This window comes from Mauremys mutica, chromosome 6, assembly GCF_020497125.1.
Source record: "Mauremys mutica isolate MM-2020 ecotype Southern chromosome 6, ASM2049712v1, whole genome shotgun sequence".
Lineage (NCBI taxonomy): Eukaryota > Metazoa > Chordata > Testudines > Geoemydidae > Mauremys > Mauremys mutica.
This window is the reverse complement of record NC_059077.1, coordinates 27,722,526-27,744,915: the sequence shown is the minus strand read 5'-3', so window position 1 is coordinate 27,744,915 and position 22,390 is coordinate 27,722,526. Positions and strand designations below refer to the sequence as shown.

Sequence of the window (22,390 nt, the reverse complement as noted above, 5' to 3'; positions counted from 1 at the left end):
AACCAAGCCTGGTTTATCAGCTGCTACTTCCACAAGAGACTGCATGTAAATGATGATTTATTGTGGTTCAAGGAAGAATAATTCAAGAAATTAAACTGGGCATTATCTGTAGGAAATAAAGACCTGCACCTCTAAAAGCAACAGGCCACTAATGGTTGCAAAGACATAATGTGTGAGCATGTTCAGCCATGTGAAATGGGTGGGATAAGGCAGCAGAAGAAATGCAGTGGGTGAGATTTTATGGAGACCAATTAATTCTCTAGACCTGAGGTACTGGAGGTATTCTCTTTCATCCTAGGCAGCTGATGTCATCCAGGTTGTCTTTGCTCTTCATGGGGCTGGGAGCAAAAGGTGATCTCTTCCTGGGGCTATCCAGCAGTATCCCTCTGTCTCCGTACTCAGGGCTTAGTTATAGCCGTACTAATTTGGATCAGTCATTTGTGCACCATTTCAGCTCTCCACCCCCAGCAAATTTCCTCCCCCCCACTTCCCATCCCACACACGCATTCTTTTTTTCATCAGCTCTCCCTTTTGGGTTATTTTTCTGTTGCCCATTCTGTTTTGCTAGGATGGCTGCTCTGTCTCAGTCTATATTACTAATTGGTTTTAAATTCTATACAGTACCATATATGCTGGGAATGAATGACTTAGAAAACAATCAAATAAAAATATCCTTGTGACGGAATAAGTTGGGGAGTGGAGGGTAAGAAAGTGTAAATAACCTTGCACTGTATTAATGCTAGCTGAAAATATTCTGTCTTTCCTGACTACATCCCATTCAAACTGGCTGCACAGCCACGGATACCATTTCTGTTAAACCCAATCCTTGAATTGTTCTACATGGGCCCATCGCAACAGGACACTTCTGTTTTGTCTTGTCAGGTGTTTGAGGCGGATTGATGGACAAGCTGAGCTATTTTAGGATAATGGGGTTTATTAGCTAAGGATTCCTTGGCAGTCTTGTGTTGATATTATAATGGCAGTGCAATAACCATTGGACAATCTCTACTGTGTTTATAGATTAAAAGCAAGTTGGTAATGGGGTCTCTGCTGCTGCAGTGTTTCATAGTTGGAAATCAAGGGACGGGGACATGCTTACAATAACCTAGTTTGCACTGTTGCGTGTTTGCCAACTTATTTTTTTCTCTCTCCTTTTTTCTAGGTTTCACCAAATCTCATCCCGATGAAGCAGATTTCAACCTGAAAAGCAAGCTGGTCTGGACTTGCCAGAGTTTGTGTTTCCAAACAGGAGCTCAGTGAAGGGAAATCAGTGTCTGTTTTGCAATTATACTTTTTTTTAAAGGGCTTTTAAAGTAGTTTCCTAGTAGTTAGACTCCGGTTGTGATAGCTGGGTATAGCTGTTTCTCACATGACATTACAGTCCAGTTTTAATAACAAGGTGAATTTAATACCTAATTTTTTGATAACCTCATACTACAACCATGATTGTTAATAAGTGTTGGCTCAAGGAAATGCCTTGTAGAAGTAGTCTTATTGCTGAGGGCTACATTTTTTTAAAAGTACAGACCTATTGTGCGAACAGACAATGCGCATGCCAACTTCCAACTGCCTGTGCATTTGCTGAATTTTTATCAACAAGTTAACCACTGGAAATGGAAATACTGCAAATATCATGGTAATTCTAATGCATGATGAGGCATTTGTTGATTTTCTTCTGGGAGATGATTGCTGAACTTGTAGCAAACATGTAGACCCACAGATGTACATCTGACACATTGGCTGCCACTTCTCTTTTGTGAAAATTTGGGTCCTCAACCTGTTACCAATAAGTCAATGGTAAAATTCCTATTGAAATCAGTGGGAGCAATTGGGCCCTTAACCTTGAATGTGTGATCATTTCCCATGGTGCTATGTACTGGTGTTAACAAGGAGAGGGTACACTAAGTATGACTCTGGTCCCTTCGATTTGAATGATGAAACCCATAAATGTGTAACACAGAAAGGGGCTACTTTGGGAGGGAAACACAAAGGGTCTCTTCCCTCAAACAGGCAAGTTGATGGCCTTGCAAAGGGATATGGGCCTGGGTCACAGAGAGGAAAGATGCATGGACAGAGATAATGCTGGGTTGTGGGGAGAAGGGTTTAGTGACCATGGAAGAGTCAGGGAAAGAACTCCTTTTTTGAACTGACATTTTATCAACTGTTCAAATTCGGATTGAGGAAAGTTTTAAAGTGATAAGCTCCCTGTTTATCAGCTCTTTCCCCAGCTCTTGCTGATCCAGAGAGCAAGTAGTGTTTCAGGACCCACATGCATAGAAGCCACAGTCAAGATAAAATGCAGTTTCCTTTCCCTGGGTTTCCTACCCTCCCCACTTGATAAGGCTTTTCCCTTTCCCACTCAGTTACAAAGAGAACTATTGTTTTTCTATATAGTATAACTCTGACAACACAGGTCCTTCCTTCGCAGGCCAGTACAGTGTAACTCCATTACATGGGACCCCAATTCACAAACGTCCACGTTAACCAAAGTCTAGTACTAGTGCCAGATGCAGTGGCTTCCTTCCCAATTCTTCTAAATATTTTGGAAGTTCCTCAAATGCTTTGGTTAAATGAGGTCCTGTCATACGTGACATCAGCGGTAAGAGTCAGCTGTATGCCAGGAAGCCAGGCAAAAGAAAATGATACATAATATAAGCAACCCAGGCAGAGGGAGAAAGGAAAAACCAAACTTGAGACAGATGAGGGAGTCTCCCACTTCATAAAGTGCTATTTGCTTCATGTTGTGAGAAGAGCAGGGGGATGTTCTGAACACAGCACTGGGGGCCAGAAATAGTCCTCCCATGTCCTAGCTCCTCAGTATCCTCGGGCTTCTGTCCTTCATTTCCCTCACTTTAATGGGGAATAATACTCCCTCACAGGGTTCTTGTAAAAGTAGGCCTGATCTACACACACATTTGTACTGGTATAACTAATTTGATTAGGGGTGTATTGCTATACTGGTACAGCCCCTACTGTGGATGCAGTTATACCTGTATAAATGTGCATTATACCAAAATAGCATCTCCACCTTTCCCTAAAGGAATAAGCTATACTAGCATAAGCACCAGTATAACTGTGTGCACACTGGGAGGTTGTACTCCTTTAACTGTACCAGTATATAACTTGGGGGTGTAGCCAAGGCCTACAAGTGAATATCAGACGAAGAAGGCTGTTGCATAAGTGGCAGTGTTAAGGTCAGGTTTAATACAAAGGGAGTTTTGTCTGATATTTAATTTATTTGAAAGATTTGAAGTGACACTGGCAAAAGCACTCCAGAATAGCAGCAAGCACCAATCCTGCACTGGCCCTAGTTTCCAACCAGCTCTAAGATCAGGAGGTTTCCTATATTATAAGCTCTTGGAAAAGATGTCAATTAACGGTTTGACCATTTCTACCCATTTGGAGTAAAACCAAAAAAATCAGATTTAAGAAGTTATTCCCAGGGGTTTTGTATAGCTAGATTTCTGTGGGATTGCTCAGTAATGGCTCTGCTATAATGGAAACTAATGCACTGTGGGTTCGCCTAAAACAATTCTGGGTTGATGATCGAGCAGCTAAGTAACCTGAGCTAATCCACAAAGACCTTTCACGGATAGTGTTTGCTGTTGAGAGAGTATAGTGTCCTGGTGATGTAGAAAGTAAAAAGTGCATATCATTATCTCTGTTACTGAGGATCAGTTAGGAGCCACATTTGATGGAATGGGTGGGATCATAAATGGGTTCCTGCTAGCAATTACTCTTGGATTTACTAAAGAACACTCAGTGTGTATATTGTTTTTCAAAAGGAATATTATGTAAGGAAGGGATTTACCGCTCCTTTAATATTTTTAATTTGTCTATAAAGAAAACTGTATGTTTAAATAAAGGAGGAGAAATCTTTAAGAAAATCTAGAGAATTGAATGTTATCTAATGGGATTAACCATATTAAATTAAGCTCAATAGCAATTAATTTGGTGGAGACTGTCTAAAGTTTTCCTCGGAGCATATTTACCACAACTGTGGTATCTGATAGGTGTGAGTGAGCAGCAGCAAATATATATTACTTCTCCCCCTAAGATCCTTCATTCAGATGCGTTTATAGTCTCTGATTATCATTAGACTTGATGTTCGAAAGAGAGGAATGGTGTAATAGTAACTAGAAGTTCAATATCTCAAAATCCTACGCAAAGGACTGAGAGCCAAGAACTCTTGAGTTCTAATCTTCGCTTTTCTGATTGTTCACTTGTGGCCTTGGAAAAGTCACACACATGCTCTGCTTCAGTTTCCCTAACTGAAAAGAGAGATTTACCTTGTGAGGATTAATTAGCTAAAGTCTGTACAGCAAGTAATATTTTTCCTTGAGGGGAAAATTCAACACTTGATCAACAGTATAAAAGAGCAGTTGGGGACTGCCACATGTGATGAATGTTTTGGACCTGATTCTCCTCACGCTTGCCTGAGTCACTCAGGAGAATTTGAGTGAATAGAGTTACACTAGCAAGCGAAGATAAGAGTTGAATCAGGACTTATCAACATACAACTATAGTGTAAATATCTGTCTTCCATGCTATCTGTATTTGCCTCAGTAACTAGATACTATAGGAGAGTATTTATATTCTTAGACAAATGTCAAGTGACCCCCATAAGCCAACTGTATTAATTCTGTGGTCATGTTTTGGAAAGACTTGTATTATGATGAATGCAAATGTATAAACTTGATTTTCATAGCAGCCAAAGCCATTCTTGTTAGTCAGCCGACAGCTTTCCTGTTGAAGAGCAGAAGCAAGTCTGGTTCATAGTTGAAATGTACAAACTAGGTAGTAGTTGTGTTGACAGGTACTCCTTTTTCTCCTCCATGGGAACATGAGGCCAGGAAGCATGAGGAAAGTCCAATGGGACATCAATGAGATCATTACCTGGACGGCAGCAGTTCATAAGACAGAGATAACATAATGCCCTTGAGTTGAAGAAGGTGGTGATTCTGTCATATCACTATGACTTATTTCTCTAATTGTTTAAACCAATACATGATTTTGTCCCTTAGAGAAGAAAAATGTGAAAAGGTGATATAAATGGCTATTGTACTGTAAACTATATGTCAAAGTCCTTTATGTGTACTTGCAAAACAGTCAATACAAATTAAAAGATTTTAAAAGGGCTGATCATGTATATTGCTAGTGCTCTTTGTAATGAAGCATCCTAAGAATGGTCTGTTAGAAACATTCGAGAATCAACAGACTTTGTGTTGGCATATTGAATGTGCTATAATAATGATGGTGCACCTTATTACACAAAATGTATGTGATATTAGCTGGAGATGGAGGAGCTTTGATAAACAAGAGGAATGGAAAATTGGAGAGCAACAACTGAGCCCAACTCACTGGTCATAGTGCTTTCCATGGTATCTCCTCTTATTTACATTGCATGTTTGGCCAGTCTGAATGACAGCTCATAAAAGCGTCCCAAGTAATTGCATTTTTCAAGTGACTTAGTTCACACTGGTCAAATGTGAGTATAAGGAAAAGGAGATGCCCGGGAGGGAGGAGACCATGAGCCCACCTACACATAGCAATGTATCAGTAGTCACTTTGTGTGAGCTGGACACCTTAGTGGACTGATTTGTCCCTCTAGAATGAAAACTATTGCACAAAAGGTAGGAGACAAGCTTTTTATATTTAGTAATACAAGGACTGAAGCTCCGGTATTAATGTGCATCTGAAAATGTTTTAAGGCATCATTCCTGCTTAGGAGGTTAAATTCTAGTGTCTGCCTGGTGAATGATCAATCATGGTGATTGCTGAAATGATGGAAATGCTGCCTGTATATGATAGACTTTTAAACATCATTCGTAGGCATATATGTCAGCGTGTCCTTTTACCTCAGTATCACAACCACCACAACAAAAAGGCTGGATGAAAAGCAGGAAGAAAAATGCTCAGACTTTGAGCAGAAGGGATGTTTGCTCAGAAATAAGAGCCCTCAACAATTTCTGTGCATGGCCATTCTCCAGCATTCCCTTTTCCTATCCATGAATTGAGATAAAGGTTAGGTATCAGAAATATGCAAGTAGGCTACAGTCTTGGACCCTGAAAATCTACCTGTCCTACAGGGTAAATTTCATTGAGTGTGGCAGGGAAGGTGCAGTTGTGTGCATACAGGCACAGCCCAGGGGACAAAAGGCTAAATGGCTTTAAATCACCTTTAATCCGTCTGATTCATGGCTATTCCTGGCACCTTTGTGCCCGCCAGCATATCTTACACAGCTCCTGAAGGGTAAGCACCATATGGCTTCTATGGCCAGCAGCACCTCTTTGGACTTCCTCAGTACTATGAGCCCTAGCCCCACCCACACCCATCTTTGACATGCTTCTCTAGTCCAAGGCCTCACCTCCCAGCATGCCTCATACCTTGGGACTTGATGGGTCCTGTGCAAGGCAGTTATGGTAGTCTGGTGCAGTGTCGGGAATTCTTGACCAGCTGGCTAATCGGCTATTTTAGTCCCCTAGTCGGCATACAAGGCCTGGGCTTGTGGGGGAGGATCCCTTCCTGAATACTTATGGTTCAAATGGAATTCTGAGGCTTCAGGACTTAGTGATTGTTTTTGCCAAATAGAAGATTACTATGTCAAATACTTTGTTAATGCAGTAGAAAAATATGATCCTATAAGCTTTGGTATCAGTTCTCAAGTGCACTCAGTAAACCAAACTTTCAAAAGGCCCTCCAACACAACCAACCATTGGTGCATACATTTTTGTGCATTATGAGCATTGCAAAATACAAATGGTAGAAGATCACTTATTTGTGCAAGTAATAGAATTGAAATGCACAAAACTCAATCTCTGTGCTTGTGAAGCTATCACCTGAGCACGGAAGCAGTAGTGCTCAGCGAATGTGCACCCAAGTCTTGTATATGCAAAGTGTCATGTGCCCAAATGTGGGGGAGGTGTCTCATTTGGCTGAATGTATTTTCCTATTGAAGGTGGGAGATGAGGTGTTGGAGCTGGTGAAAAAGTATTCAGTGAAAAATTAGTGAGAGATTTGGTAACAGGCTAAATTCTGCCCCTTGGATGCATGTACACACCTCTAAAAATGGAGATCATGCATACATCTTAAAAAAATTGTCTCTATTAGAAGAATGATTCTAGGTTGATAGAAAAATGGAGGAAAAAACGTAATCCGAATATAAGGAAACAGCCACCCTAAGAAGCACAAAGCACCGGATCAAGAGGAGTGCGACAGATATGGCAATTTCATGCAATATCCATGAATAAAACCTATCGAATTAAGTTTAAGTAGCTTTGGAGTCCATTGTATTTAAAATGCAACATTTATGTGTTATTGTGGAATTGTATGTAACTTCTAGAATGGGGAAACGTGAGTAGTGTAAAGTGTTAGGAGCTTCAAAGGACTATTTGAAACAATGTGCCAGACAAGAATGAACTTATGGGGCAAAGTTAGGTGCGTTTCCCATTAAATCTCTAGGGGGGAGATGTATGTAAAATTCCCCCTCCAGTCATGCAAGACCTCAGCCTTGGTCTGCTGATTACCTGTTCCCAGGGTCCCAAATCAAAGACTCAAACTGTATAAAGGAATGACTATTGTGAACTTGTGACCTCAGGGAAAAACTCCTTGGTGGACTGACACTGACCAGCACCTGGATGGAATCCAGGAGATCTCTGCTAACCTTATTACCGTGAGTGTAGGGGGTTTTTTGTTTTCAATATGTTTATTCCATAATGTTTTTACCTTAAAACATTGCTTGCTTAGAAAGGGCTATGTGGTAACTTATAAGGGTGGCGTTTATAGCCTCTGAGGAGAAAGCAAAGCAGGCCTGTTTAGGCAGTCTGACTTGCTGGGGAACTCACAGTGCAGCCTGGAAAAACCCCAGTCAGGAGCAAGTAAGACACAGGTCTCCACCCAAGAGAGGTAATGGCTCAGGAGCCTTAAGTGGGAGTCCTTGTTGGACCATAGAGGGGGACCACAGGTACAGTTGCCCTGGACTCTGACAAGGAGAATGGGAACATTTCATAGAATCATAGAGTTTAAGGCCAAAGGGACCATCAGATCATCCAGTTTGCAACCTCCTGTATATTACAGGTCACCAACGCCATCCAACCACCTACACACTGAAGCCAAGGTGCACCAATGCCCAGTGTCCTTGGAATAGCAGGAAATTGATAAGTGTGATATACCCAGTGTCTTCTATCCTACATTTAAATAAGCTAAGTATAAACACCATGGAAAGCAAAATCAGATGTTGCCCAACAAGATAAAGCAATTAGTTTAGAGCAAATCACAGAAGGAACAAATAAGTTACACATGGAAGTAGTGGGATATATTCACCTACTCTGAGAATGATAGAATATCAGGGTTGGAAGAGACCTTAGGAGGTCATCTAGTCCAACCCCCTGCTCAAAGCATGACCAACGCCAACTAAATCATCCAGCAAGGGCTTCGTCAAGCCAGGCCTTAAAACCTCTAAGGATAGAAATTCCACCACCTCCCTTGGTAACCCATTCCAGTGCTTCACTACCCTCCTTGTTGAACCTCATCAGATTTCTTTTGGCCCAATCCTCCAATTTGTCTAGGTCACTCTGGACCCTATACCTACCCTCCAGCATATTTACCTCTCCCCGCAGCTTAGTGTCATCTGCAAACTTGCTGAGGGTGCAATTCATCCCATCATCCAGATCATTAATAAAGATGTTGAACAAAACCGGCCCCAAGATCAACCGCTTGATACCGGCTGCTAACTAGACATCGAACTGTTGATCAGTACCCATTGAGCCTGACAATCTAGCCAGCTTTCTATCCACCGTATCGTCCATTCATCCAATCCATACTTCTTTAACTTGCTGGCAAGAATACTATGGGAGACCATATCAAAAGCTTTGTACAGCGAGGGGCAAACTGTGCCTGTACTGTTAAGATGGTGAGTGAATCAAGACTTTAATTTGTTTTGCATTGGCCTTGTGCTGCAGAAACACTTGGATAATCTAAAAGCAATCTTCAATTATGGGCAATTAGCACATTCTCACAGATCTGTCCAAGAATAATGAAAAGCTCAGCAAGCAAGTCAATAGACATCCTTAAAAAATATAAACTTTAGAGTAAAAATGAAGCAGTTCAGCTTGTCAGTCATTCCTGTCTAGGTTAATCTTCTTGTGTTCTTTAGAACAAAACCCGTCAAACCTGTGTTCTCCTTTCCCCCATTGCCCGCTCAGTGAAACAACACCTCTTCTGGCCTGATGTCCTGTGAGAGTAGGGAAGTGGACAGTTCCCCTTCTTATGCAACAGGCTTCAGGCTCCTCCAAACTTCAATAGTCTCCTGCCTCCCTGGGTTCAGAAAAAAGCAGGAAGGTCAGTCAGAGTGTGTTTGACTGTCTGGCTCAGTGAGTAGCCACAGCACAAGGGCAGAGAAGGAGTGGAGGGGAATTGACTGTGCCCAAGGGAGAGAGAGCTACAAGGGATAGCACAAGAAACAGCCACCTCAGGAAGATTGGTAAGTGGTCTTGCACTCAGGCTGCTACAGAACACAGCAAGAGCTGCACCCCGTTGCCATCAGGTTTTGTTTCAGCTTGGCTCAGAATTCCTGGAACATAAAATGGCTGTCTTTGAAGTTCAATATCTCAAATTGTGGTGAAAATGCCACAGCCCGTGTGTGTGGGGGTGGGAGGGTACTTTGCTAAGCTTTTGGCTCTACGGAAAAATACTTCTAATGTTTCCCTCTTCTATAGAATGATATTCAATGATTTCTCTGCTCCCATATCGATTAATACTGACTTTTTTAGACCCTTCTCCTCCTCCCACATCCTGAAACTAAAAGCCAGCCCCATAAATCCACTAGCAATAAAACAGAAAGATGGTGAAATCTGTCTGCAACAGCATATCCCAGTCCTCATTAAGGGGCAATTCTACATCTTTAATACACATTAACTGCTGTTGTGAGGGGAAGGGGTTGCAGATCCATTTAAAAACAACAGGGACTTGCAAAATCCAGTTTATAATTTCCAACGCACTTCCCCTGCAGTAATGACCATACACATCCAGGTCAGCTGCTTGGAAGGAAATACTGCAAACTGATTTGGGTGGATAGCTGCAAAAATAATCTGATTTGGAAAATCTTTACATGTTGAGGAGGAGATAATTCTGGCAATTATCTGTAATATCTTCAGTTGAACAGTACTGGGTAGACACTTCGGGGAATCATCAGTGTGTTTATTTCAAAATTGCGAAGGGTGGTGACTCTAACAATTATCTGAATCATCAGCTTTATAAACCTTTAGCTAACAGGTTATTTGATTCTTTACAAAATAACCAATTTAAGAATACATCCACTATCACCCAGAGATCTTGTTTCTATGGGGATTTTAATTGCTCAGCAGTTCATTTTAATGCCTGCTCTGAGATGACAGAATCATTCAATGATCAGAAAACAGCTAATGTAGGCAACACAAAGAATGAAGCCTTTGAACAAAGGGGTACAGTGGAAAACCACAGGCAGGTGACTGATAGCTCTACCTTCCCTTTTTCTGGACATTATTACACCAGAAAGAGACTTGCTCCCGGGAATGCCACCTCTAGAATTTTTCATATAGTCTCCACATTTCTAATGTATGCCGTAGTGTTGGTGCCAGCCAGAATCAAAGGCTTAAAAATAGAAAATTAATACAGGAAATTATATTTCAATATAGAGACATGACCCAAAGTTCAAATGACACAGGATCATCATCAGTTGCAAAAACCATTGTTTTTTCAGCATTTATGAGGATATTGACTTGTAACAGGCGGCATGCCTTGTGGGCTGGAGAGCCTGGGGCTAAGCCAAGCCTTATTACAGAATGAATCCCACCTACGTGGAATCAGACAATTCCCTGTTAAGAGCAGAAGGGGGGCGGGGAGTGTAGGGAGTTGCAACTATAGCTATGCTGGTGGACAGTGGGGGTGAAAGGCTTCTGTAGGACCATGATATCAGGGAGCTTGGAGGGCAAAGGCCACTGAGGAGGCTCAGGGGGCTACCTTGCCTGTGTTTGTGACTGGATGTGTGAGCCCCACTGAGGGAGAACTGGGAGGACTGGTTGGGAGAGAAGAAAAAGCCCTGGAGTTCAGAGAAAATGCCAGAGCTAAGTAGGGACTTTTTCTTTGTGTTGTTAGAATGGACTTTAGTTTGGGACTCTAGGTAGTTGGAAGCTGGTTCTGGTATTCAGCTAGCCCCCAGCAGTGGTACTGTTAACCAGAGAAAGCCTCTGTGACTTTTTTAAAGGGACGAGAAGAGAGGAAAAGCGAAGGTGAGGAGCCTGCAGAGACACCCCAGGCCAGGAAGGGGGACTTAATAAGTAGCAGTCCTGTTACAGGGATTAATATCTTATTTTAAACAAATAAGTAAATCCCTGATTAAACAGCCTATTCCTCTTCAACAGGGCACTTTAGCACATGCTAAAATCCATTGACTATAATGGAATTTAAACACTGTTTAAAGTTAAGTGTGTGCTTACTGCTCCTGCATTCTCTAAGCATAAAATCTCCATTTTTGTTCTTGTTGGTAACATTGCTTTAAGACAGCATCAAAATTCCTTCTTCACAGAAAACCCCATTCATTCTGAAAGCTTGTTGGAATTGTCAAACTCATTTTTAAAATGTAATTTAGCCTTACTTTTTTTTAAAAAAGAAAATGTTAATCAATATATTTAGATTTTTTTCTGAATTCTCTACATTTCAATTAATATTTTGCTTTATCATCTTTCAGTTTTCTAGGGTTTGGGTGTTTGTTTTTAATTGCCAAGTTTGATTGGTTGGTTTAGTTACATAGGATTTCTTGAAAACAAGCATTTTTTTACTTCAAACTAAAACATTTTAGAAAACTCCAGTTTTAAAAAAGATACAGAAGTTCTGCGGAATTTTTAAATGGCTCCATTTTGAAAAGGACTGCAGTACTCAAAAAGTAATATTCTTCTTTTTCTTCAACCAGCTCATCTATTCTTTTAAAAAAGAGGTATAAAATAGAGAAAGAATTGTGATCATACAAACTGTAGTGTGTTAAAAGGGAAAGCACCGTGTGCAGATGATCAGCAGAGAACCACAGACACAAGGTTCCAGGCTGCATAAAAGCTACTGGTTGGGTTCAATAGCTCCTGGTATTGAGTGATTTTGACATGTGGATACAAACAACAAAGCACCCTTGCAACTACAAAATAAATACACAATGGAAAAATCATCTGAATGAGTGACTGTCCTTCCTGATGGGCAGGAGATAGCACCTTCTGTACGAATCCAAAATCTAGCATTAGATGTAGTTTTTTTTACTTCCGGTTTGGTGAGTTACATAGATTCAGAACAAACATTTTACAGTAAAAGAGAAAAAAATTAAGCATTAACTTATAGCAGGGGATTTAGAGCTTTTGACATGGTCTCCCACAGTATTCTTGCCAGCAAGTTAAAGTAGTATGGATTGGATGAATGGACTATAAGGTGGCTAGAAAGTTGGCTAGATCATCGGGCTCAACGGTATTGATCAATAATGTCTAGTTGGCAGCCGGTATCAAGCGGAGTAGCCCAGGGGTCGGTCCTGGGGCCAGCTTTGTTCAATATCTTCATTAATGATCTGGATGATGGGGTGGATTTCACCCTCAGCAAGTTTGTGGATGACACTAAGCTGGAGGGAGAAGTAGATATGCTAGAGGGTAGGTGTACAAGGGTTTGCCAGGGCTCAACCCGGCAACTGCAGTTGACTAACCGCAGTTGATGCTTGGGGAATTAGTCTGTCCGCGGGGTCTTCCTCGGCAGCCCTTGCGGTACTGGAACGAACACCGTAAGCCCAGGCCCTGGGTCAGGGCAGGGCAGGGCAGAGTCAGGAGCTCAGGCCCTCAGACAGGGCTGAGCAACAATAGTAGGCCTCAAGCCTACAAAGGCCTCGGAGAGGGGGAGACTGCCACCCACAAGTTGGGTGGCAGGAGGGATGCAGGCCGTCCCACTCCACTGCGTTCCAGCCCGGGGCCCTAGCAGCGGCAGAAGACCCGCTGCTTAGTCAGTGGGGAGCCTGGTTGCAACACACTGATATGGGCTCTGGCAGTGCTGCTGCCAGACTAGGGTCAGCTGCCCCTGGGCTACTTCTAGACTCCCCCTTGGGTAGTACCTGGGTCTGGGTGTTGTCCTCTGTGGGGGTCCAACACCATAGGTTCCTCGGCGAGCGGCATGCCCGGCAACTCCTCTGGGTAGCGGGTGCAGGGTAGGCTTGGCAACTCCTCTGGGTAGCAGGTGCAGGGTAGGCTCGGCAACTCCTCTGGGTAGCGGGCACAGGGTCAGTCTGGCCAGTCCGGGTGGCCGCCATGGGCCGCAGGGTTTTCCTAGTCACAGGCTAGGCTGGAGGCATCTGGCCTCTCCGGCAGCTCCCGCCTTACTGAGCTCTGAGGGCGAGCCTTTATACTTCCGGGTTGCTGCCTGACCCTCTGAGGGGCAGGCTCAGAGCTCCCTAGCTCCACCCACCCTGGCCTCTGGATGGGCTCTTCCCCCTCCAGGGCGGCGGGGAGCCACATTGCCTCATTACAGTAGGGATAGGGTCCAGAGTGACCTAGACAAATTGGAGAATTGGGCCAAAAGAAATCTGGCTGGGATGATTTACTTGGTGTTGGTCCTGCTTTGAGCAGGGGATTGGACTAGATGACCTCCTGAGGTCTCTTCCAACCCTAATCGTCTATGATTCTATGTTGAGGTTCAACAAGAACAAGTGCAGAGTCCTGCACTTAGGATGAAAGAATCCCATGCGCTGTTACAGGCTGGAGATGGACTGACAAAGTTCTGTAGTAAAGGACCTGGCGATTACAGTGGACGAGAAGCTGGATGTGAGTCAACAGTGTGCCCTTGTTTCCAAGAAGGCTAACAGCATATTGGGCTGCATTAGTAGAAGCATTGCCAGCAGATCGAGGTAAGTGATTATTCACCTCTATTTGGCACTGGTGAGGCCACCTCTGGAGTATTGCATCCAGTTTTGGCCCCCTACAGAAAAGATGTGGACACATTGGAGAGAGTCCAGTGGAGGGCAATGAAAATGATTAGGGGCTGGGGCACATGACTTACGAGGAGAGGCTGAGGGAACTGGAGTTATTTAGTTTGAAGAAGAGAAGAGTGAGGGGGGATTTGATAGCAGCCTTCAACTACCTGAAGCGGGTTCCAAAGAGGATGGAGCTAGGCTGTTCTCAGTGGTGGCAGATGACAGAACAAGGAGCAATGGTCTCAAGTTGCAGTGGGGAAGGTCTAGGTTGGATATTAGGTTGAATGGGTTACCTAGGGAGCTGATGGAATCGCCTTAAGGTCCGGCTTGACAAAGCCCTGTCTGGGATGATTTCATTGGGGTTGGTCCTGCTTTAAGCAGGGGTTGGACTAGATGACCTCCTTGAGGTCTCTTGCAACCCTAATCGTCTATGATTCTCAAACTTTTGTACCGGTGATCCCTTTCACATAGCAAGTCCCTGAGTGCGGCCCCCCTTATAAATTAAAAACACTTTTTAATATATTTAACACCAGTATAAATGCTGGATGGAAAGCGGGGTTTGGGTTGGAGGCTGGCAGCTTGTGACCCCCCATGTAATAACCTTGTGACCACCTGAGGGGTCCCAAGCCTCAGTTTGAGAATCCCTGATATAGAGGTTATAAATTAGATTAATGCATGCAGCAGCTTACAAGCATTCCATAAAGTCTTATAACACTAATATCTATTTTAACTACACTAACCCACAGGTAAGCCAGACTAGTTTCCAGCTGTGCATTTGTCAGTGTCCAGTGAGGCCTGGGGTCTTGGCATGACCTGGCACCTGGTCTGCCGGTGTCACAGTGATGATGGGCAAGAGTTGGCTCATTTTGAAGATGTAGGGAAGACTGTGGGATCAGTCAGCTTTTTTTTTTTGGCAGGGGATGGTGTGGGTATGAGTTAGACTTTTAGGGAAATGGTGGGGTCAAGAGGAAATAGGAAGGTGGAAATGGTGGCAAACATAGGTGCTGGAACTAGGGGTGGTGGGGATGCTGCCACACCCCATGGCTTGAAGTGGTTTCATCATATACAGGGTTTACAGTTTGGTTCAATGACTCTCAGCACCCCCACTATACAAATTGTTTCAGCTCCCCTCGTGGCAAAATGTTTCCCAGGCTTCAGGAAAAAATACTAAAGCCAGCTCTGCCTTGCGTTTTTAACTGGGGAAATGCTGAGAAGCTACAAAGTCTGTTCTAGCCACATGGCTTCTGTTATCAAGCAATAAACTACTCAGAGGTGTCCAGATGAAACATGTACAAAGTGCCATTTTGAAAAATGTGCTGTCTGTGAAGTGTACCCCCAAAATGGAGGCAAATCCATGGAATCCTGGCCCCACTGAAGTCAATGGGAGTGTTGCCATTGACTTTAATAGGGCTAGGATTTCACTCAATGTGAATAAACAAGGCCAGATCAAAAGGGTGAACACATGGCAATTGATAGTTATGGCCAATCAGAATCTGGGGAATGAACAGCCCTTGTTTGCAATTCCTTTTAACGTAGAGCACTAACTCCAGCCTGAAAAAATAAAGAAGCTGTTCTATGAGAAATAGAAGTTGTCAAACAATAATGCTAACGGTGCATTCGTTTCTGTGCTGTAGATCATCATGTCAACATATAATTGATGCTGTGTAGAACTGTGAGAAAATGATAAACATTTGACATTTTTATCATTTTCTTTTAGGCCATTTCATAACCTGCAATTACATTTTTTTCATTAAAGTTCAATGAGATGTTGAATTTCACCTGTTTTGGGATATGACATGTATTAGTTTTTGATGCAAATAGATGTTCTAATGAAAGAAAATTTTGAATGTTAGAAATAGCTGAGGGGTTTGCTCAAAAGTAAGAAGACTGATTTTTCTGAAACACAGTTCTGAATATTTTTTGCTCACCACTTATGCATTGTAACATGATGTGACACTAGATGACCATCAACATATTTACACATGGGACAGTGAAATGTCTTTAATACTGCGTGTTTGTGGGCAAGGGCAGGTTCTGCTAAAACAAAATTTAAATGACCAGATACCTAGGTTTAACTGCAGTGAATAAGCGAACTCCTAAGAAAGTAAACATATAAGGAGAAAGTGGCTTCACCTTGAGCTTTTTGTATCTTATTCAGTATAGTTTATAGGTTCTCACCAGTGCTTGAGAACTCTACAGAGCTCAAGCAAATCAAATACAGTAGCATTCTCTCATTTGCATAATTACCAAGAGCCAGATAATGGAAACAAGTTCTGATTCTAAAATGTTAATTGCTGTTGAAGCTATAGAAGGCAGAAATGAATACAGATTGATTTTCATTAGCTATATTGAACCTGTAAGGTGGAGAATTACAAGATAACTTGGTTTGCTGAGTAAATCAGTTATAATAGTCTCTACTGTTTACCCATTCTGCTTATGAAATTATTTTTATTATGTGTGTTCTAGCAGAGCCCAGTGGTCCCAAGTGAGATCAGACCCCTTCGTGCAAGGCACTATATAATAATAATACAAGCAGTCTGGGTAAACAGCAAAGATTACTGGAACTGATTACTCAACAAGCCAAATTATTGTGTTATTCACATACACATAACGGACAACTTCTGCCCGCAAATTTGACACTGTAAATAGACAAGACAAAAGGTGGAAGAGAGGGTGACTTCTTCTCCCCATTTTGAAGATGGGGAATTGAGACACACAGTGATTGTGACTTACCTGAGCTGATACAGGGTACATCTACAGTGCAGTTGGCAGTGAGCCTCCCAACCCAGGTAGACAGACTCGTGCAAGCACGCTAAAAATAGTTGTGTGGCTGTTGTGGCTCCACCATTTGAGCTCAAGCATAGGGAGTTGAGTGGGCTTGAGCTTGGGTAGCTAGCCTGAGTCGCAGCCAGAGCCACCACGTCTACACAGCTATTTGTAGCGCACTAGCACAAGTCTGTTTACCTTTATCTGGGCTGTGGGAGGCTCATGCCCAGCTGCACCATAGACGTACCCACCAAGAGTCTGTGTTAGTGCCAGATCTCTTGAGTCCCACTCCAGGGTATGACAATGAGGATATCCTGGGCAGCCATCGATTTTATTTTTTTTACTATATGATAATGTAGTGAAATATAGAACATCAGTCTTCTAGTACGGGGAATTTAAACATAAAATGAAGCAATGGTGGGGATGCTATCCAAAGCACAGGACTCTATTTTTATAAAAGACACCAATTGATTAAAAATAGTTTCAAATAAAAAACAAACCCTCTCAATTTCAAGATGCCTAGAAACCAGCAATGAGGATTTAGCTTTGATTTAACTTTTCCTCACTAGCTCTTAACACACATACACTTAATGCTTCACCCAGGCACGGGAAAGAAAACAAATAACAGCTCTCTCTTCAACTTTTCTCCTATAGCTAATGAAGGGGTGGGTGGGGTTTGTTTTTGGTTTTGTTGTTGTTGTTGGGTTTTTTTTGCTTGTTTCTTGTGTTTTTTTTTCTCCTTTGAATTACTTTGGAGACACTAGGACAATACTCTGATAAGGGCCATGTATGAGATAAATAGAATGGCAGTCAGTCACATTCCGCTCAATGATATTAAGTTTTGGGAACAGGAATGTCATTGTTTTTAAGTGATTAAAAAAAGGTTGGACTAGATCATTGCATTAACACAAGAGGTATAGTAGTGCTGCCCCAGAAGCAGACCAGGGATCAAATTGTGACCAGATATTTACATTTTTGTAGCCACAAACCAATAATGGGTGTAATTTTATACCATCAATTATTTGGGGGTCCAGTAACGTCACATGGACATCTATGGACACAATGCTCTCTGCAAATCGGGTACTTAAATGTATGTGATCTAAAATGAGAGCACAAATAATTGCAGGCAAACATTCAGACCGTAGAGCCTAAAGGTTCTGTACATCATCAAAATGTACAAAAGTTGCCCCTTACTATTCTAGACAACTTTAAAACTGATGGGGCAGTGTGAAGTCTTCTAACTGCAATACCTAGCAAAACAAAATCTGATTTCAGTAACTCAGATGTGAGTTTCTTCCGCTGAGCCTACTTGAAAATATACTTCCTTGAAAGAAGAAATTCAAAAAGTCGATCTAATACGAGGGACAATTAGGAACAACCTGATCTTATTCATTTGATCAGTTTCCTTTTTCCCTCAAGCATTCCCCTAATACCCAGCCTAAGTAACTCAATCAGGGTGTCAATAAAGAAAAGGAGCAAGAGTGAAGGCACTTTGCAGCCACTACTCTCTCACACAGTGAAGGAAATTTTAATTAAAATAATCAAACAGTCTAGAATAATCTGCATAATTCTTGCCCCTGTCTCTAGGGGAGGTGAAAGAACTGAGGATCTTGGGAGCTTGGAGGTAGTGGCAAGTCACCGCAAATAGGACCTGAGTACAGTGGGAATGCATTCATTTTAAAATCCAAATCTAATATATCCAGACAAATCTGTTCACTATTCCCCAGCTTCTCTAAAGAGAAGGTTGCTTGTTATCTGTGGAATTGTCATCTCCAGAAAACAGTCTTTTAAGAAATGCTTTACAGAAAACCTGAGCATCATCTGAGGTGTAAGATGTTTTCCTGGCTAAGGCCAGACATTTTCCCTTTCCTCGTGTGACAGAATAATTTAAAGTTCATTTGCTCAATCTTAATTTCATAAGAACATAGAAACTGCCAAATTGGGTCACACCAATGGTATATCTAGCCCATTATCCTGCATCTGACAGTGGCCAGTACCAAAGCTTCAGGGGAACATACAGAACAGGGCAGTTGGAATGATCCACTTCTGTAGTCCCCACCCGGTTTCTGGTAATCAGTAGTTTAGGGTCACCCTGAGCATGGCATCCCTGACCATCTTGGCTAACAGCGGTTGATGGACCTATCCTCCCTGAACTTATCTAGTTCTTTTCTGAGGTCAGTTATGCTTTTGGCCATCATGACATCCCATGACCCCTCATATTATCTTCATTAAGATTTGACTTCCAAATTGTAAGGGATGTCTTTTTGCCTCAGACAGCCTCTGCTATTCTGCTGTTTAGCCATGGTGGCATTCTTTTGGCCCTCTTATTGTCTTTACTGATTTGGGGCATACATTTAATCTGAGCCTCTATTATGATGTTTTAAAACATCACGCTTTATAAAGTCATCATACTGCTTGCAGGCAGTTAATCCTTATGACAGCACCTCTAAATTTCCATCTAATAATCTTCCTCATTCTTATGTGGTTCTCCTTGTTAAAAGTGAAAGGTTACTGTTATTGGCTTTTATTTTTTGTATTCCCCTTCCCTGCCCAAGGCTGTAAAATGGAAAGGAGGCGGTGGCTAGAAAAAATTGTTTCAGATTCACCCAAAAATGCCCAAACTGTCCCTGCCAAAAAATTTACCTTTTCAGATGAAACTTTCTGTACTTGATTTGAATCCATAGCTGATTTCTTTTCTTTTCTTTTCTTTTCTTAAGATTGTTAAAACCTCTTCAAGGTTCATTTTTCTCTATTTTCTCCATTTATGAACATTCAAGCCACCTGTTGGAGTTATAACAGCTGAAGTTTAGAAGATGAAGCTTGGCGACTGAATTTTCATCAGGAAGAAGTAGTGGCTTTGTTCAGTATGGGAAAAAGATGCTTTTGGTTAAGTACAATTATGCTGAGGATGTGGCGTGGAAATGTTAAGAGCCGAATTCTGAGCTCAGTTACGCAGATACAACTCCAACACAATGTGCCTGTATAACCAGTGACAGAGCTGGGCCCCAGACTCAAAAAGTCCATTGGCTGGGCTGCTTTGTCTCTGTATTTGTGTTTGCTCAGCACCTAGCACACTGGGACTCCAAACATGAGATGGGCCTTTGAGCACTAATGTAATGTAAATGATTATTAATAATAAATTAATAATTGCACATTGGGGCAAATTTTCAGTGCACATGAAGAATGCATGTTTCAGCTATTTATTATGGGCTAGATCTCCGGCTGCTATAACTTGGTTTAGCATATTCAAGTCAACGAAGCAATATTTATTTACACCAACAGAGCATCTGGTCCTTGACGTTTAGCTACAGCACTGGATACTAGGTGCAGTGCTATTTGGATCGCATTTTAAAAATTAACATCATTTTGCTAATCTGCTAAACCTAACTGAAAGGCATTCCAGGTAAAATTAAAAGATGTTGATTTATCTGTCGTCTGTGATATAACCTGGGAGAGCTGGGTTTTACTAAACAGCTGGCAGCAACTGTAGCCAATTGATTAGAAAGCGGTAACAACTCACACGGGTAACAAGAGGTCAGAGCGTTCCTGCCCATTGTTAACTAAAGATCAGGTATAATAAATAATAATATATTACACTCATATAGCAACTTTTATCCAGATAGATCCCCACACAAGATTATTCAGTCACCATTTGGAAGATCTTAATGGTTTCTAAAAGGGAGAGAAAAATGTTCGGAGATGCAAACTAAAACCCTGCTCAGAACTTTCCCACATTTAGGGGCCTCCGAAATCAGGATCTGAATATTGCCGTTTCAGCCTGTTTCTTAAAACGATATGTTTCTGACGATTATACAGTAGTTGCTCTGAGTCATCGGACAGGAAACTTGAAAAGGTGACATTCCTTGAAACTTCCCCCATAATTTTTAGCTTTTGTGGTTTGGGGTAATAGCTTCAAAATAGGAAAGAGTGTGCTTTGATGAGATAGCCTTGTGGCATCCACTTCTGCAGTGACAAAGCAATCACCAGATTTCATACTTGTCAGATGGTTGCAGTGTTGTTGTTCTGAAATTATTTGAACATAGTACTAGAATGGATGAGTGCTAAAAAGCAGTATTCACAAATATTTATTGAACTAAAAACATTTGTTTGTTTTTGTCATGGGAAAATAGGAATTGCCAGATTGGCTCAGATCCATGGTCCATCTAATCTGGTGTCCTGTCTCTGACAGTGGCCAGCGCCAGGTGCTTCTGGGGGGAGTCACAAGATTCTTTAGTCTTGTCTACATACACCTCTACCCTGATATAGTGCGACCTGATATAACACAGGCCCTAAAAATCACTGCTGGAGCCCTGCCGCTGCTACCCCAATATAACGGGGTTTCACCTATAACTCGGTAGGGATTTTTGGCTCCTGAGGACTGCATTATATCAGGGTAGAGGTGTACAAACTTGTACAAATTTAACTAAATGTGTTTTTAAACAGTTTTATTTAAAGTTTCAACATCCCATGTGGGCACTCGTTTTAAAATGGCTTATTCCAACTTAATAGTCATAGATTTCAATGCCAGAAGAGACCATTATGGTCATCTAGGCTGACCTCCTGCAGAACAAAGACCATAGAATTTCCTTCAGTGACCCCTGCATCAGGCCCATAACTTCTTATTGGTAAAGAATCAAATTAAGTTAAATCAATTTGACACCTTTAAATCAATTTAAGTGTGCAGTCTGGGGACTTTGCACAAAACAAAATTGGTTACTAAAATGATTTTATTTAAATCTGTGCAATTTTGCATGGGGACAATTCTAGAATAAGCTGTTCTAGGGAGAAAATTACTTTCTAATTCCCTCAGTTCATTTTTGATTTCTAAGCTGAAGCATGAGGTTTTATATACCTTTCTAAAAATTATCCTGTCCAACAAACGGACCAAAGATTTTCATTGAGCTGCCCATATGGATGATCAGGGCTTTTTTTCTGAATGGTTATGTGCATGAGTACTTTAAATTATGTTTTCCAATGTGCGTTATCTTGCATATGTCAACAGTCAATTTTATCTGCCCCCCCTCCAGCTGTCTATTCACCTATCTTTGTATCAACCTCTGGTATTCCTCCCAGCCTTCTCCAATCTAGAGTACATTAATGATTTTGTGTTATCTGCAAATTTTGTCACTTCCCTATTCACCCCTTCTCTGGATCTTTCATAACCGTATTAAACACTTGTCCTAAAGAGCTTTGGGACACCCTTCTGTTTTATCATATTGATAATTAACCATTCTCTCCTGCTCCTTATTTTCTCTTAGCCAGTTTCTAAATTCTGGTGGTTATTTAGCTCAAATAGAGTCTGAGGGAATTTTTCAAAGGACTTTTTGAAAGTGCAAATAAATTATCGCAACCCTGTTCCCCCTTTTCCATGGTTTTGTTCGCATGCTCAAAGAATTCTAATAGATCAGAGAGGCGTGATTTTCATTTACTGAAGTCTTGATCATATCAGATGAATCTAGTTTTGCAATTCTTTAGTTATTATTTGAACCCATTTACCTGGTACTAAAGTAAGGCTTACTTGGCTGTAATTTGCAATACCATGTGCTACTAGTGATTCACTACTCTTTAATGTATCTGCTTGTTCCAGCTTTTTCCTCATTAGCTGACAGTACCTCAACTTTGCTATCTGAAAAGAGTAAGTCCAGGGTAATAGTCTG

General features: G+C 41.7%; 1 protein-coding gene across 2 annotated transcripts in view; it reads left to right on the top strand.

Moving 5' to 3' along the window:
* Nucleotides 1-5,138, top strand: part of OXCT1 (3-oxoacid CoA-transferase 1) — a 146,775-nt gene extending 141,637 nt beyond the window's left edge. For both annotated transcript variants that reach the window (XM_045021473.1, XM_045021472.1), the window contains exon 17: nt 1,163-5,138. In XM_045021473.1, the coding sequence (XP_044877408.1) occupies nt 1,163-1,204 (42 nt within the window). In that variant the 3' untranslated portion in view covers nt 1,205-5,138. The remainder of the gene's footprint in view (nt 1-1,162) is intronic.
* Nucleotides 5,139-22,390: the final 17,252 nt, after the last annotated feature.